Source organism: Wasmannia auropunctata, unplaced genomic scaffold (genome assembly GCF_000956235.1).
Source record: "Wasmannia auropunctata unplaced genomic scaffold, wasmannia.A_1.0 LD335999.1, whole genome shotgun sequence".
NCBI classification, from domain to species: domain Eukaryota; kingdom Metazoa; phylum Arthropoda; class Insecta; order Hymenoptera; family Formicidae; genus Wasmannia; species Wasmannia auropunctata.
This window is the reverse complement of record NW_012026891.1, coordinates 736,358-754,877: the sequence shown is the minus strand read 5'-3', so window position 1 is coordinate 754,877 and position 18,520 is coordinate 736,358. Positions and strand designations below refer to the sequence as shown.

The 18,520-nt window shown below is 41.6% G+C and overlaps 1 protein-coding gene across 1 annotated transcript in view; it reads left to right on the top strand.

Annotated features, from left to right (window-relative positions):
* The first annotated feature begins 12,854 nt into the window (after positions 1 to 12,854).
* Positions 12,855 to 18,520, top strand: part of LOC105453488 (irregular chiasm C-roughest protein-like) — a 128,612-nt gene continuing 122,946 nt past the window's right edge. Inside the window, exon 1 of the mRNA XM_011695491.1 lies at positions 12,855 to 13,861. Within this exon, the coding sequence (XP_011693793.1) occupies positions 13,740 to 13,861 (122 nt within the window). The 5' untranslated portion in view covers positions 12,855 to 13,739. The remainder of the gene's footprint in view (positions 13,862 to 18,520) is intronic.

The window sequence follows — 18,520 nt, the reverse complement described above, 5'->3', positions numbered from 1 at the left end:
TCTCGAGAGAAAACAAGGCTGCTGCCACCTGCCTGCCGGCTCGAATCACACCGCGCGCGAACGTAAACAAAAGCAAAACGTTGGAAACGCCGCGACGCGGCACGCCGTAAACCATCGAGCGTTTTAGCCATCACGTGACGTTTAACGTGTTACCGAGTAAGTCGCGAATGCGTTAATTGATCGGATTGGTACCAATTACTCGTTCGTGAGGAACGATCCGCGTTTCAAGATTCGCGCTGCTATTTTACTGCCGAATCTTGTCGTGGAAATAAAATAACGCAATGACATATACAGTCGTGAACAGATCGGTTGCGACACTTTTTTTTTATAGGTTTCTAATATATATATTTAGTATACATATAATATATATTTTATAGGCATCTAATATTTTGCAAATGCGAACCACGATACTGTCTTTAGTCTAGGAATAACACCAATCGTGGTTCGCATTTGCAAAATATTAGTGCGTTTTGAAACCTATTAAAAAAGTGTCGCAACCAATATGTCCACGACTGTATATTCTACATTGCGAACTCCAAATAACAAGAGTGACGTAAATCGTATAAATTTATTATGTGTACATATATATAAATTAATAGCGTGTAAAATAATATTTCAAAAAATTTTTACGCCGATTGAATTCTCTATTTGCTTTTTTTTTATAAAGTAGGAAATATTTAACGCAATAATAATAACTACATATTTTTTGAACGAATTTATCAAAAGCTTTTAATACGATTTGACATAAAATTTTTTTCTATTTTTATTTTAAAAAATAATTTAAATAAATAATGTTCTTGAGAGAAAGAGAGAGAGAGAGAGAGAGAGAGAAAGGATTGACATCACAACTACAAGTAATACATATACCTAAGTAAATGAGTCCTTTCAGTCATTGACCAATTTCTAGGTCTTATCCTCTCAGATTTCATGTCGCACTCACACAACGCTCGCACGCGAATATCGTTAATTACGATTGCGCATTAATCATTAGAATATGACAATCGCGCGGGTCTTTCCAGGACGTTCCCAAAGTTAATCGCATGATGCTTTATTACGCTCGATGGATCATCCGAAAATATACTATTGAAATTCAGCATTGCACGCGCTGTAAACACGAAACGCATAAATCTCGCGAGTAACACGGCTATTATTAATAAACGAATAATTGTTAATTATCAAGGCTTTCTGTAACTTGAATCGTACAATTCGTATATGACTCGTGAATTACTCCGCGCGCTCTCAATCTGACAATGATGCGGCAAATCACGTTTAATTAAGCGGAAAATTCAACGCGCGGAGCGAGATATATTCGAACGTGATATATCGTCAAAGAAGTAATAATCGCCTGTAAATGTCAACGAGATTTATGATTCTCATATCCCTGCGCTGACCCTCCCGTGTAAATGCCGAATTTCGGCATGAAATTAAATATGCCTTCGTTAAAGAGCCTCGATAAACTTACGATCTCTAATTGCGAGAGCTTAATCAATCGCAAATACCGACAATCGACAATTATTTCGGCACAATTGCCAAGCCTGAGGAATAATACGGTGCCTGCTTGCGCGGCATAGGCCGTATACCGTTGCATAGACACAATCACCTTGTTTACGGTTAAACGCCGCGATTCGAGTCGAGACGAGAGCGGAGAGACGCGCGAGCCGCTTCGTGTACTGTTGTTTCATTATATCCCGCGAGACACCGGTGGTGGTGGCAGGTATACGGTGAAACGCTAAATGCGCGATCTTTCGTTACGAATAATTTGTCAAGCGCCGTCCCGCGCGACTAGACAATTGTCCCGATTTATTTCATAGCGCGTATATATAGGAATTCCGTGGCGACGGAATAAATTCACTGGCACGCGGGGCTCTCGTCGCTCGACGCTCGTTTTATGCTCCAGAACGTAACATAAATTAAGACCTATAGCACAATGCCATTGCTGTCTTACATTCGAGCAACAAGACTCGAGCAAATAGCTCTGCTCCAGCGGCATCGCGCGTCACGTTGTCTCTCGAAACGCGTTCGTTCCTTACGAATAAGTTATCTATAATTCGATCCGCGCGACTAATTAATACCCACGATTTATTTCGTAAATACGTATAAGATATTTGTAACACGCTGTCACAGAGCGCTCGGCGACATGCGGCGCGTCGTTAATTGCGCTTCAAGGACAGCTGTTTATCTTCGCGCGGTTAGCTCCGAGCCGGCGGACTGCGGTGCTAAGTCATAAGTGCTCATCGTTTCTCTGGACCGCCGTAGCGATCACGTATACTCCGGGAAGAACGCGATCTTTCCCCCAAGAACATTTATTACGAATTTGATCTGTGAAAGTAGGAACACAAATTACGTGTAAGATATATGTATAAACGTACGTATATATCAACGTGCACGAAGATACGTATTATAGATAAATAAAACATCTCCTAGATTCATTGCCCCAAATAGATGGGTTACAGATTACGATCTATAATTAATTCTGAAGTATTCCTGCAATTATTCACCTCGATTTATTGTGCATATGAGAATGCACGTACGGAGCTTATAGAACAGAGCTCGTTATATCGAATTAGTTATTGACACTTCGGCGTCTTGTCACGGCAGAATAGAAATTGCTAGATCACTTAAAATTTATAGGTCAATTTCGTAAAGAAATAACAAAATACGAAATAGGGAGCTCAGTACATATTGATAAGCAACAAAGGTAAAATTTTTACAAGCTAAAATTGAATGAGAAGACCGTGAGAAGATATAATATAATAATAAATAATATATTTAATATTACTTAATTTTAATATCGAACATATTAATTGAGTATATAAGTATTTATGCGAAATGGAAATATATATTGATACTTATAAAATACAAAGAAAATGTCAATATTTAAAGTATTTTACTTTCTTTTTCTTTCAATCCCCTTTCCCGAATATATCTTTAGAATGCAAGATTTACGTTTGGCCTTTCAATATCTCCTTTTAGAATTAAATATGGTATAAATCGGTTCGACTTTCATAAAAGCAATATTCAGAAAATCTTTGAATATGGATGGATCAAGTATAAATAAAAGAAGAATTGGAAAAATTTCAATTACATATAGCATATGTATTTCAACTAACTTATTTAACAAAAAATGCAATAATTGTTAATTATACTTATTTTCATCACTGTGCCAATTTTATCGTAATTTTTCAACCCATCCATTTATATTTATTAATAATTTGACTTTATATTAGTTAAAATGATGAGATCGAATAAATAATTCGGTTGGGGAATAACATTTTTTTAAATAAAATTATCTCATACTTAATCAACTTTGTTAAAATTAATTACATTAAAACAACTTTTGATGTAGAGTAATTTTAAATGTAATTCCGAACGTATCTCGGCAATGTAATAAGCAGAAATATTTTTGCATTTAGTGCATTCTACATATTACGCAATTTTTGGAAATCAATAAAAAAAAAGAAATAGAAACTCCTCTTTTTTTCTCAGTACTTTTTCTCGTTATATAGGCGTAGTTACGCATCTCTATGCGAAATAATGCAAAAATGAATGTTAACCCACCATATAAATAATAGTTCCAAGTAAATTAAATTCAACCGCGCGCGCGTCACGTCTAATTCAAGATTAATGATTGCGATGCGCATTAAATCCATGCAAGCGTGTTACAATACAAATTATACAATTCTCGCGAGCGCGTTAAATTGCAACCCACTTATTAGTGCTTAATATACCTCGGTCGTTGCGTAACCATAATTCCACGAATGGACATTCTAACAGCATTTTACTTTCCGTTTTCTTCTCGCTTCTGCTGAAACTATCGAGGCACGTAAATTGACGCAGCGCGTTGAGTAATAAGCGTGTTTCTGACGCTTCGTTTCTACAACTCTCTCTCTCTCTCTCTCTCTCTCTCTCTCTCTCTCTCTCTCGTGCGCGCGCGCGCGCGCGAGACTATCGGTCGGGGTTGGAGGCTATCGAACGTATCGAGATGCGCGATCGATCTCTTCGGTAGATACGGGAACGGCGGCATCGTGGCCCTTTGATCGCCGCGGAAATGGGGAAGGAGACAAGAAAGTGGGTAGGCAGTGGAGCAGGTTGTAAAGCGTTGAACGGTTCAGAGGCAAAGCGCGGAAAATTAAAACGGACCACAGAGAGGAACGAGTTAGGTCGTTTTCCACCTCTTTTCCGCCTTCGGCTTTTCCACGAGCCTTTCATCCCCTTTCCACCCTGCCGAGACTGCGGCACACTCGCGGGTAACGCGCATTATTCTATGAAATTAATAGGGATCAAACCTCGTCTACGTGCGGAATTAAGGAGCGACGTTAAGGGGGTGATGCCACATAAAAATGATTGAGAGAGGAACGAGATAAATAGGAAAGAGACTGTTTCTCCCGTTTGCTCTCCTTTAATGCATTTTAAATATATACATTACATATATTAACGTGTATTTTTAAAGATTATCTACAGAGCGAAACGCGTTTAAAGGGTTCATCAATAAGTATCTGGTAACCCGTGAAGCCAAAAGCGGATGTTAAATCGACTTTAATTTAAATTTCATTATTACGGATCATTAGATAATCATATCTTTAAGTAAAACGTTTTAAAATCATCACACTTTGTCGTGCTAATGAAAGGTTAATACAACCTCGCGTAATCACACGCGTGAACGAAGAGATTAGATTCCGGGGGAGGCGGCGGCGTTATTCTCCAACTGTGTAAGCCGAACGTAATACAAGGTCGAGTGGCGCGCGGGGACAAATTGACCTCCGTAGTTTAATGGTACGGCCAGCTTCGAGTAGTTGTAGCGCGGTAGATAATGGAAGCGACGGTATAGTCCAATGATAATATTCCGAAGGCAACGCCGCGGTACTCACCTCCGAAGAAGGCAGAGTGGAAAATGGGTCGCGCCTCTTCCCTCCCCGGAAGCCGGCCCCGCCAGCTTTTGTCGACGTGGAAACGGGACGTAAATGGATCGTATAATCGGTACCGCTGTTAATTCGCGAGTTAAAAAACGCTGCGGAAAACTCGACAAGATCGATCGCATTGCGATAACGTCAAAACTAATAGAGTGATCGAGTAGAGCGGCAAATTTTTATGCGCTTTTATCGATTTCAACTCGATCTCTAACGGTCGTTATCTAGCCCTCCACTGCTGTCATACTCATCTCATTTCATATTTTTTTCTACAGTTCCATAAAAAAAAACAATAATATCCTGCTTTTCGCATTATATATTGTGCATGCGTAATATATAGTGCACGTGTAAATATACATTCCATTCTGTAATTATTGCATTACTAACATGAGAAATTAGAGCACGTTCACTCTGGGGGCACATATACATAAATAAAATAATGATTCCGTAAACATGAACACTTATACATTAGCTTTTAATTATATTAAATATTTGAATTATTAATTTGAAATATATCTCATAATCGATTACGAGATGCGGAGATAAATTTCGTGAACGTGCGTGTGTAAAATCCGAGAGACGGCGAGGTCGTCGCTTTTGAGCGTAATAATTCAACAAATTGATATTTCTTTGAAAGCGCGCTGCCGGCGCGGAAAAAGAAATGAAGAACGAAAAAAAAGAAGGGATCTAGTTGGGGTCGGGAATAAAGAAACGAAAGAAAAAAAGAGGAGAAGAGAGAGCGCAATGGAATCAAGGGAATACGGAAAAGCTTAAAATGTCCTTGGCGCGCTCACCTGCATATAGCTACACTCAGAATCTTGGTAATCATCCGCGCGTCACAAAAGAGAAAAATTTGTGCTCTATCTCTTTACGAAATAATTTTTATTCTTTCGGTGTTTCATCCCCTTTTCCGTTGTAACATCGTCGTAAAAATAATAATTGAGGCGAAAATATGAAACCGGGCGTCTAACGGATAACGTTCCTGGTGTTCTAAAAGCTTACCCCGTAACTAATATATCGATACCGGTTCGTCTTTCCGAAGTTCTCAAATTACCGGCCAGATGTCTTATCTATGAGCGTATAATAGTGTAAAGAGAGGATTGATGAGACAGGCAATTAAAGTCGGGGACTGAAACGAACAAAATACAAAAGCCATTATGAATCAGTTGCATCAGTTGCATCGCGGCCGAGCTCATTCATTCTCAAATGGAATGGCAAACAAATGGAAAATTAAACAAGTCTCTATGGTAATATGATCGATTCCCGGAAATTATATTTAGTATACTCGACGATGCTTCGTCCAGTTAAGTTCACGTCAAGCTTAATTAAGCCGCCGGACTTAACTTCGTGTGCGTGAATTTTATTATTCCCGATACGCGCATTGAATGAAACGCGTTAAATAGAGTTATGAGCATACGCCATTGAATATCCGGCTACTAATATTCCGGTCAAAGAGGCGGAAATTATTTCATGAATGTGCCATGTTGAACGTATGATTGGGTCACTGCATTCGGATCTGTATCGGGCAATATATCTCCCTCTCCTTCCTATGCTATTGTACGTTCAATCTATGTCGCCGAGATGGCTGTCCGCTGTCATCGTGTTTCTATTTGGTCGATAATTCCGCGCGCGTGTGAATATAAACGCAACTGTATAAATATCACGGCGCGTCTCCCTATACCGGAGGGCGATTAAACGTAAAAGAGCCGATAGAGTTGGATGGAAATATCGCGCGCGCACCTTTCGGATTTATCGTCGGCCAGGTACACGATTCAATTTACGCTCTCGGGGATATCTTGCAGAAACACGGTCTGGCGCAATGCCACCGTGGCAATATGTCCATTCTGTTTTTGACCCCCTCTCATCCTCCTCCTCCTCCTCCTCCTCCTCCTATCCTCTTTCGGTCCGAAGCTTTTGCTAGGCAAATATGTCGCGATGCTATCTCGACGCGCCGCGGCCGGCAAAAATCCGTGCGCCACTCTCTGACCGCCGCCGCTCGCCGTCCGCCCCGTCCTCCTTTCAAATAAAGTGACGCCGAGGTGCAACCCCGGAATTTGTCGGACTCCTAAGCGGAAAATTTACTTCCGCTGCTTCAAACGTTCTTTAAAAAAGTTTTCCTCCTATCTCGCTTGCCACTTGGTTACTCGTAGGATACTTTTTACACACAAAGATTTCCATAAAAAAAAAAAAGAAGAGTGATTCTTGATTTACGTAGGAGAGCAAAAAAGATGATAAATTGAAAGACTTGTTTTTACTTCATCATAATAAAGATTCTGAGTAATCGTAAGATACTCGTAAGATGAAGAAAGTAAGAAAGTATCTACGATATCTTATCAGGGGTCTAATCTTTCTTATGACGTATCCGATGATAGATCTTTTCATTTTCAATTACGTACGTCGACGTGAAACGCATTTTCGTGCACAAGTATAGCCTTCGCCGCGGTTATAAATGGATCATCAGAAACACATACATCCGTGGAGGCTGTAAGAGATGCCAATGTCTTTCCAATACTAGATAAATCGCATAAAAAGCTGCTTTAAAGTCGGCTTCGAATGGCCGATATGGGAAACGTATTTCGGTTCTTTATCCTTTTGTTTGCGAAGCAAACCCGCCCGAGCAATGCCCGCTCGCAATGATGATATAACGATCGCGATGACATTTTTGCGCTAATATATCCAGGTGCGTATTATGTTAATTTTGCGAAACGTCTGTTTGCAAAAACTTCTAAATGAATGAATAATAACAGCGAGATTGGCTTGTGGATATATCGTAACGCGTGCGATTCTGCAAATACACTTTATTTTCAAGGAAAACACGATAATCCGTTCCATTAATCAGACAAAATTTATGAAACAATGTAAATACACCGGTCAAAAATATACGGATGACCAAAATTCGAAATATAGCGCGGTTAATCCAGGCGTAATATTTATATTTCGAGATTCGGCACGGTTACACGTACAAATTTTGTACGGAGATCAATTTCCTGAGAACAATATGGCTTATTATGTTTTGAGAGAAAACTCAAAGGAACAAGGAATTCTGATTAAAATTTCTCAAGGGAAAATCTAAAGTCTTTCTTTCTGAGATCTTCCTTTCTTTTAACTATCACGATGTAACGTTAAATTATTTTTTAAAATTATATGCTACAGAATAAAATGGATCAAAATAAAATAAAATAAAATAAAATAAATGGTTAGATAAATAAGTGCCTAATGCATATATTATTTACATACTTCAAACTAAAATATATATTCAAGATATATATACAACTATACAAGATATATTCAAAACTGCTTGGAAGTCGATATTTCTACAGAGCGAGATATGCATTTCTTGAGAAGAAACTGCTCGGATGATTGGACCTAAGTCGGCCCGTTTTCAATTAAATGATATTATATTAATTAAACATCAAGTAATATCAATATGCTACATCATATAATAATTCGCATAATCAACACACTAATTATTCCATTAACTTGATATTAGTTTATATTAATTTTGTTATTGTTTACTTTGCTATAGGTAAGGAAAACAGAACAAAAGATATTCGATCTATATTATAGAATACTTATACACACAAAAACATGTATAAATATCATATATATCAGTGTGAAAAAGGCTTAAAAAAACGTTAAAATAATCCAGAGAAATCGTGTCCATTCAAAAAGTAATCAAACCACGACTGCAGTTTGAAGTAGCAAACCAATGAACCGTGTGAAATTTCACGTAATTATCCAGAAGTAATGCCGTCGGGGAGCGTAACGCCTCCGCAGTCACTGTTAGCTTAATCGAGATAGCTTCTTTTTTTAATTCCGCGTAATGTCTGCTCCGGGAGTCAACCTCTTTCCGAAGTCACAACGAGAAAACTTGCATTAACAGAACGATGGGATGTAGACACGGTGCACACACAGCGCCTTTTGTGAAATTATCGCCTTTTATAATATAAATGTCTAAATTTTCCGTCATAATTTTTTTCCTCCGTTCCAAACTCGAATAAATTACAGAGCGAAAGTGTATCTCGCGATGCAAAATAATTAATTTCAGTCAAGAAATGCATATCTCGCTCTGCAGAAATGTCGACTTGCAAGCAGTTTCGAATATATCTTGTGTATTTTAGTTTGAAGTATGTAAATAATGTAGACACTAGGCACTTATCTTATATATCTAACTATATATTTTATTTTATTTTATTTTGGTCCATTTTACTCTGTAGCATATAATTAGATATGTGACGTTGATACGTGTTGATTATGCGAATTATTACACGAGGTAGGCAATATTGATATTACTTGACGTTTAATTAATATAATACTCGTTTAATTGAAAACGGGCCGACTTGGGTCCATTCATCCGAGCAATTTCTTCTTAAGTAAATCAAAAGTAAAAGTTCGAACTCCCCACTCGAGTCTGTTTCCCATCGTTCGCCCCTATTAGCGAAGAATGAACTCTCTTCTTATTACGACAACCAGTTTAAGCTAGTCCCACATTATACGCGAACGAGGAAGGGAGTTCTTCGCCTAGTGCGTATCCCGAACCGGATTCGTTCGGTCGTTCGCCCTTCTGTCCGGTCCTGCACCTGCTCCGAGTATGGTCGGCGCATTGAAAAAGCGCATCCGTACAATCCGAACGAACCAACCAACGAACGAACGAACGGACGAACGAATAAACGAGCGTACGAACGAGCGAGCAAACAAAGAGAGTTCGGTCAGTGCAGTCAAGTGCACTGTATAGTTTACGCCGGGATCGCTGAAGCATTTTTCGTGTAGCCCGTACGCCTCTCCTCGCGAATTCATTCACGCGCGCTCAATGTTATTTCTTTTTTGGGAGGGCAAAGATATTATCGGAAATGGAATAATTAAAGAATCGCAAAGCAAATTCCATCAAGTTGGCCGCGGACGGCCAGGGGGATATTTGGGTTGCCGCAAAAGTTTCTGTTTCGCGAGAGTCTCGCTAGCCGAGCTTTTCTCCGCAGCCGCGCTTTCCCTCCGCAGCGTTCTGGGTATAGGGAACTGGAAGATTCAACAGACCGAGTTCAGCATTACGGATTAATATTCTCTGGAGGAAGCACGTAACCTCGCGCCGTCGGGCTCTCGTTATTACCGTCTGTGGTGTCGAATGAGATGCCTCTCGCGCGAGGCTGCAGCCCCATATTCCGAATTCTCTAGCGAAGTTCCCTGGTGAACGCGAAACGCGCGCGCGCGCGCGTACCCGCGCGCGTTCATCGCGCGTAGGATACGCGCGCTTTCCTTTCATAATTCTTTCTCCGAGTCTTTTGATCCGCGTTTCGTCGTCGTCGTGCAGCGAAGCGAGAATCGCACGTAATTTATTCGCGCAGTCGAGTAAATTAATTATTTGCATGCCAACGCTCGCGTTTGACGGAGCAGACTCGCGAAACGTGCCCGATATTAACGCGCCTTCACAGGCCTTTACAGCAGTGAATTTTAATCAATAGCCGTAAACTTCGTTTTCATTTAAAAAGAAAAAAAAACAGATTGATCGGTCGGCGTTTTCGTTCGATGAATATATTGCGTTGCCGACAGCACAAAATCGTATTAACCCGATAAAATCTTCATCAGGCGTATGCCGGATGTAATATCTTGACGAATAATTGAAGCGTACGTCTACGTATATATATATATATACATACGATCGTAAGAAAATATCCGACGAGAAAGCATTCAGAGTATAAACTATACCACGTACAAACCTAAACACGCGCGCGCGTCGTTAGCATGATATACAAAATTAAAATTTCACTGGTAGGGCCTTCGGAATTACGATGCGATATTTTCCCGAGGAGGCACGTAACAGCCGGGCCGGGGCTGTCGTGTTCCGTTATCATTGTCGGCGGCGGCGCCGAGTAGGACACGCCACCTCCTCCTCCTCCTCCTCCTTACTCTCTCTCTTTCGCTCTGCACGTCGGCCTCGTGCTCCAAATTCTTTATTAAACGCCTAAGAGATTTACTCGAAACTATCCCCGAGATTCCATTAAACTGGCTTAATAACATTCGTTCTTGACGCGGGCGATTGTCTCGATTTCGAGTGGAGATAAAACTTTAGGAGTGGATTTGGAAATTTGCGCGTCACGCTCCTTCCGGCGCGGTGCGGCGTCTCTTTTCAATCCCACGGTATACACGGACGCGCCCTGTTATTTCGTAAATAATTATATTGAAATGCAAAGCTATGCTCTAACGCGAAAAAAACATGACAAAGGATCGCGGCCGTATTTTTCTTTCCGCCCGAACATGACACGTATGTCGTGTGCCGTGCTTTAAATACATATAAATCTAACCACGATGCAACGCAATGATTTTTGCACGAACATTCGCTGCAAAAAAAAATACCACCTCTCAAAATGCCATCACGTGTGTACTTTGCGTACAAAAGTTTACTTCATTTTCATACGCGATTGGACATAATTTCACGCTGACCTTAAGAAACGCTCTTTACGTGAATGCTTTCGTTCGAAAAACATTCACCGATCTCTTCTTGGTCTGCATGCAGTTTGCAGCAGCCTCCGCGATCCCCGGCGTTATTTCCTGTGCGATAAACGAATGGACGTTCTGTAAATAGATGCGCCTCATCCCGCTTTTCTTTCGAATCATATTCTTCGCGAGTTCTCAAAATGCGAGTGTATTTATGACATTCCAACGTAGCGCGAGATTGGAATTCCATTCAAGTTAAATGCTCCGGATGTTAAACATTTAAACGTTGAGTTTAATATTATAACATTCCGCGTAATTACACAACAATGCAGCAACATCAATGAACGGCTGAAAATACCGCAGGTGCCTAATTTATAATTACAAATGATTTATTTAAATAAAATATATGTAGATTTGGCTTTTAAACAAAATGTCCGTATGGATTTGGCAAACGGACGTTGTTGCAACGTTCGAGCATTAAAATGGTTTGTTAGATTTAAGTATTCGCGGCGCTTAGCGCCATTCTGAAAATATAAAAGATAATAATACGTTCTCGTCGGCGGTGTCGCGAAAACGCGTGCAGGAAACTGCAAACGACGCCTTATACACGTAATCTCGCGATATCGCGACAGCATTCCATGGCGGGGTTGGCCGGCATTATTACACTTTATACCGTACGATAACTCATAATCTCTTTTGCAGTAAAACTTCGCAGAAAGTCGCGCGAATTCTTTTCCGATGCGCCGTGTAATTCGCTCCGTAATGTGGCTCCCGCCTTCCCGGGCCGGGGCGGACAGAAGTCACGTAGCTGCGTTTAGCCAGCATCCTCGTCGCGGTCGGCGCGAGACGCGGAGCGCGGAGGCACCCCGACGACCGCGGCGGCGACGGAGCGGCGCGGCGCGGAGGCAGAGAGGTCCCTGCACTCTCGCGGCCTTCGTTTGTACGTGCGCCGTTCGTACGGCGTACGTACGTGCATACGAGTATACGTACGCACTTGTCGTGGGTTTTCACGAGGCCGTGCGGCGCGGCGCGGCGCGGCGCGCGGTGCATCCGCCGTCGCGCGTCGGAGCAACGAGCAACGAGCAGCAACGACGTAGGACGCGTGGCGTGCGCATGCGTCGTTAGCCGCCGCCACCATCGCCGCCGCCGCCGCCGCCGCCGTTGCTGCTGCCACCGCCGCCGCCGCCGCCGCCGCCGCCGTTTCCACCACCGCCGCCAAGTTCATCTCGCATCCCCTCCGAGTCGTGCCGCCGCCACGCGACTGTAGCCCCCACCAGAAGCGTAAGCGTGTGTCACGCTCCGGATAGCTCTCGGTGCGTGCCCATTATTGAGGAGGGGGTAAGGGGCGCGTGTAGCAACGACGCTGGGGGTAGGGGTAACCTGGCCGTCGACGCGGTGGGGATGGAATTACGCTCGCGTAGGGACCGCCAGTAGTTCCGTGCTGTCTGCCGTGCGGGTTGGATACGACGTAACCGCGACGCGATAGTCTCGTCTCGTCTCGTCTCGTCACCCCTTTAGCCACCCTTACCCTGCGAAACGAACGTCGTCAGCAACGTCGAACCGCGCGCGCTCGTTTCTGTCTCTCTCTCACTCTCCTTCTCCCTCTTTCTCTCTCTCTTTCTCCCTCGCTCATTCTTTCTCCTCGAGTAGACCCGGGGACACGAGGAGTTCGATCGTGCGGAAGGAACGTCGCTCGCGCCTCTCCGCGTCCGCGCTTCGCACCTGGAGATTCTCTCATTTCAACCCCCGACGAGCGACCGCGTTTGGTGGACGCGCGCGAGTTATACATGTCGTGATGCCGCGGGGTGAGCGACGCGCGCCGCCGAGAGGACTCGCGGCCGAGGGTGCTTCGATCTCGTCCTGACGATACCAGCCCTCGTGCGTCACCCTGTCAGTGGACACTAGTGAGGTGCGTTCGGTAGAATAATGTTGGTGTGAGTGGGCAAGACCTCCCCCGCCTCCCTCCCGACACGCTGGTACTATCCGGGTTCGTCGGATGGATCGGGGATACGTCTTTAGAGATTGTGCCGGCTCTGTCCGCTCGTGATCTCGACGGCAAAACGAAGACGAGCGAGCGACGCGTTGACGCGAGACCCGTACTCTCTCTGCATCCCTCCTGTATGCGAAGTGTGTGCGACGTGTAACACGTGTGACAGTTACCCGTGGGATACCACCGCGGATTATACGTTTCTTCGACCGCAAAGGGGTGGTTGGAGGCGCCGTGTGCGGGATTACACATACGTATACACACGTACACGCACACACACACGCACACGCACACACACATATATATACACATAAACACATACACATATCTCAGTGGTTCTCCTTGGTGCGCGTTACGGCGGATTCATCCCTAAAGGATATGTCGCTATAGTAGTGCTCGCACGGATCGCAGCTACGATGGCCGGATACTCCAGTGCGCTCAATACGGATTTCGCTCCGGAATCAGCGCGGAGGATGCAACGATCTGCGATCGATGCTATCGAGGATGCCAGGGAATCCTCCGGATGCGCGATAACGAGGTACATACCTTACGTTTTGAGAAGCTGCTATACGATATTACTTAATTAGCTAATATCCCCGTTTGAACCGCGATATTTAAAGGGTCGAAAGTTTAAGCATAAAAAAAAACACGTTCGCTCACGTGCGAACTCTTAATATTGTGGAGTAACGCAAGAAAAATGTAATCATTTAGATTGTACGTGTTCAGGTACAAGATAGATTGTACTGAAAGATCATCAATTTATGTTAAAAATTTACTTGTGCATATTGCATGTCATGCACTTTAAATATCAAATACTCGGTTGCGTCAGTTAAATACATAAATTTAAATACACATGAAACGTTCGTTCAAAGAGCGCTGCATACACGTATTTTTGGCGATTATTACAAGCCCTGTATATTGCGTTACAGAGTATAATATATTCCGTTTCAAATGTAATATATAAAAGCGAGTTCATTCCAATTTATAAGAATGAATAGGCATGCACTAGTCTGCGAATTGCGTGGAAAAAAAATAAAGGATTCTTCCCTTCTTCTTAAAAAGTTTCAGAAGAGTACAGCGCTCTTTGAAGGGCGGCTTTAAATGAGAAATTACTTTTTAATTACCGCACTCCGCGTAGTCATAAAAATGTAAACAACCAATGAACCCGCGCGAATTAACGAAGAATTGTATGGCTATCGTGTACGCACATACGGCTGTTATTCTTCCAGGTAAATTTAGCATCTCGTCGTTTCATAATTAAACACGAGTATCGCGAGAACTCACTTTTGATCCCGCACCAGCCCGGATAAATCTAAAACATGTAAACGTTCGTCACATGTATACATTATACATATGCACATGCGTGCGACGCTACTCGCATTTGCCACAATGCAGAATAATCTATGGGGATTCCAGTGACAACGGTTTCCGCGTTCGTAGCGCGCTCGCGCGCCCGCGCGCGCGTGTGCGTGCGTGCGTGTGTGTGTGTGTGTACGTTCGACGCCTTAAAATATTCACGAGATCAATATTCCGCACTTGTCGCGATATACGATTTTAACATTGCGTCGCGTGACTTTTCGCGTGAATTTCGGCAACTGGATCAGACACGAGCAGAATGCGAGCTATTGAGATGTGACCTCTTGCGCAATGCGTGCTCATTTCTTGGGAGTTCAACCCTTTCCTCACCGTGATACATAATTGTAAGTCCGTCGGAGAGATTCGCGTTCTTCGGAGATATTTCACATAATTTTACATACAATTCGATTGCAATATCAATATAAATTTTATGTAAGAATAAGATCTCGCGCGATTTTTTTTAACATCTTGCACAGCACTCACGTTTACGTGAAATATCGTAGATTTATTAGAAAGCTGCTCCTCTAATTGATTACACGACGCGAATGTAGTTCCCGAAACAGGTACGGCGGGCCTAATGGACCCGTCCGCCAGGCGGTGGGGTTAAGTGACACGCGGTGAAATTAAATGCCGTTACCCCCGAAGAAATTTACGCGATCGATACAGATACGCGTGGTATAAATATGGCGCTATATACCAAGGTCCAAGAGATGCCAGATCGCCACATCGGCCGATGATAAATGGTCGAGTTAATGGCCGACGTACTATTAATGAGAAAGAGGATTTGTTGATGTCGGCAAAAATAAGCGACCGACGAATCAACGTAAAGGGTGGTAGATGTTTAGATTAAGCTTTTTGCTCGTTCGTCTTTGTTAGAGTCTGGCCATCATCGTTGGCAGTAGATTTGGACTCGACGTTCTTTCGATTCTCCATATAGTCGAAAAATTCTCTTTGCTGATTATAATATGCTTACTCACAAACACATTTGTTTAAAACTGTTTACGAAATATCAAAATTGCAAAGTGCATTTTTCATTTCCCGGGATTTCATGGATTAATTAATTGTTACATAACACTCGCTTCTTTGAAATATCTAATATTAAAAATAAAAGAATAGATTTCTGTTGATTTTTAATGAAGAAAAAAAAGAGAGTCCAAACCAACACGAGTTTTTGAAAGAGCTTTAGCCCATTTGTAGCCCAACATAGGTAGTCTCGAGGAAAGTAGGTATGTGAGGGAGACGAAACGAGCCTGGCTTCGCCATTTTATAGGGAAATGAAGATAAAGTTGGCAAAGAACGTCCTTGCCTTTCATCTGCGGTTTCTTTGAAGGATTTGGAGAATATTATCCCTTAACAAAAATGTTAGATTAAAAACGTAGGAACTTTCACTAATTAATGAGTAAAGAGATAGATAATAAAACTTAATTCTTCATTTAATTTTAAGCAAACTTTACTGTAATAGAATTTTAAGAGAGTTCATGGTTAGTTACAAAGAGATATTTAAAGTTGAATATCGAATTTTTGCTAAGGAAAAATGGACTCCAAATTAGTTAAGAATCCCGTAGATGAGAAGAAGTTAAAGAAGCATACAGTATGCCATGCATGTTAAGCGCTCGTTAAATTCGTTCTTGTGGAAACTAGAAACTTAAACTAAGAATCTATGCGACGTAAATTTATTAATTCATCACAATATTTATTATTATTGAAAGACGAAATTTAAGAAAATTTAATGATTAATTACCTAGAAATAAATTACGAAATAAATTAGTCTCAGTACTCCCTCGATATACCTTCCGCGATTACCTGAAATATAATCGAGGTAAGATTCTTTCAAAAAGTTGGCGCTCGTAATTAAACTTTTCTCGGCAAATGAAAATTGGACGGAACAACTTTATCTGTGTCCGTCCGAGTGTAATTTTATTATCTCCCACGGATTCACAATAAAACACATTTATCCGCCGTTGTGAACTGTCGCACCGTAAACAATCGCCACGTAGATTACAGATTTTACGCGACGACTTCAGGCTTTTTCCATCGAAGCCTTGATTTATTGCATTACACTTGGTACTGACGCTTACACTACCGCCGGCCCCTTCAGGCAACTCAGGCTGAGTTTTATTTACTTTTAGCGAATCGATCGACCGCGGGGGTTAGTGCTAGAGGAGAGACTAGGTGGTTGCTGGCGCGCCAACCCCCGGCGATGCGAGCTTACGTGGTCCCGGCAACTCCGGGGGTAGCCTGGCCTTTCGTTCCTCCTAACGTTATATCATCGCCTACTTTCCTCTAACCGTGAATTTACGTCGACAGATCGGCCTGAGGATCGGCACGATTCTCTTTCGCCCCCCCCCCGTAATGCTTTACGAATCGACACGTACAAAAACACATGTACGAAATATTGCGCGAATCGATTGAGCTTCTTGTGTGCGCAGTCGTACCTTCCGTTATGTTCGAATTTCAAGGTCTTCAACGTGAATAAAAGATGAAATCTGTTCTTTTATATTTTATCGCTCTCGTGTCACTGCATAAACGTATGATCTCTTCATTCACAGTATATGTACATTGAATAATTTATTAAATATATTTACGAAAAACTGCAGAGTGTAACAAACAATACTGGCATAATAATGTGAATTATAATTAATAATGAGTTAATTTGAATTAATAATCTTAAAATTATACGGTAGAATGCAACTTGAAAACATACATATTTGCTTTTTTAATATAAAGAAATTTAAATGTTCCAAACTCTTGCGAAGAAATTACTTTAAAAAAAAAATCGCCTTCAACTTTGCATATTCGCGAACCAGAAAGGGAAATTGATCAGAACTTTTGTTTGCAATTGAATCGGCTTCAGCCGTAAGTATTAACTTTGGCGAGAGTTCCAGATAACTCCCGAAGAATTCTACCGATAATCTTTCTTATGACTGAAATTGATCTTGATACAAAGGAAAACGCGATCAATTTTCATGTAATGCAGACATGAATTTAGATGACACAAATTCCTACTTTTTGTATTTATTCGTGGAACCGTTTAACACCAATAAATAATTTTTTTCAGGATTCATCATTATCGAAAAAGACCTGGAATCGTATTGTGAACATACCAATTGTGTGGAAATCTAAAAATGCGATATTAACACAGATGCGTGCGATTTTGTTCTCGTCAATAAATAGCGATAACAGAATATATCGATTGTTTCGTTTATCTGCTAGCACACGGAGGTAATTTAGTCCGAAGAGAATTAACAAAAATGAAAGCGTAAATGTTGTTAATGTCACAGGGCTATAGCGCGGCAACTATGCTCTGACGATTATACGATCTGAATTATTCACAATACAATCCGAGCGTAATTCGATCATACATACGCTGTACGTTTTATCAAGAATTAATTTTCATTCGGAGAACCATAATTAATAGCAATCTGTTAATAATGAGCAACAATAGGGAGAAAATAGTAATGCACCGGACGGAATACAAGCAGCTTTATTGATTATCATCGACAATGGATAAACAGAAGGAGAGTTACGTCCATAGGATCGGGGATAATGTGCTAAATCGCGCACGCGAGAAAGTCGCACGATTTAATTTAGATGAATGCCGTACATATATTTATATATATATGTCATTCGTCTAAATTAAATTGTCGGCGCATATTACTGTGTCAATTAAATATTTAACAGTAAAAAAGTGGTAGAGAACCTGATAAAATGCTGAGAATGCATTAGCAAAAAAAAAATGACGTTAATAAAATCGCGTTAAATATTTTGTGCGCCGACTGGATTAATTTTTCTCGATTTTTTATTCGAAAGTCCTCTTTACATTTTATAAAATTCGCGTGTA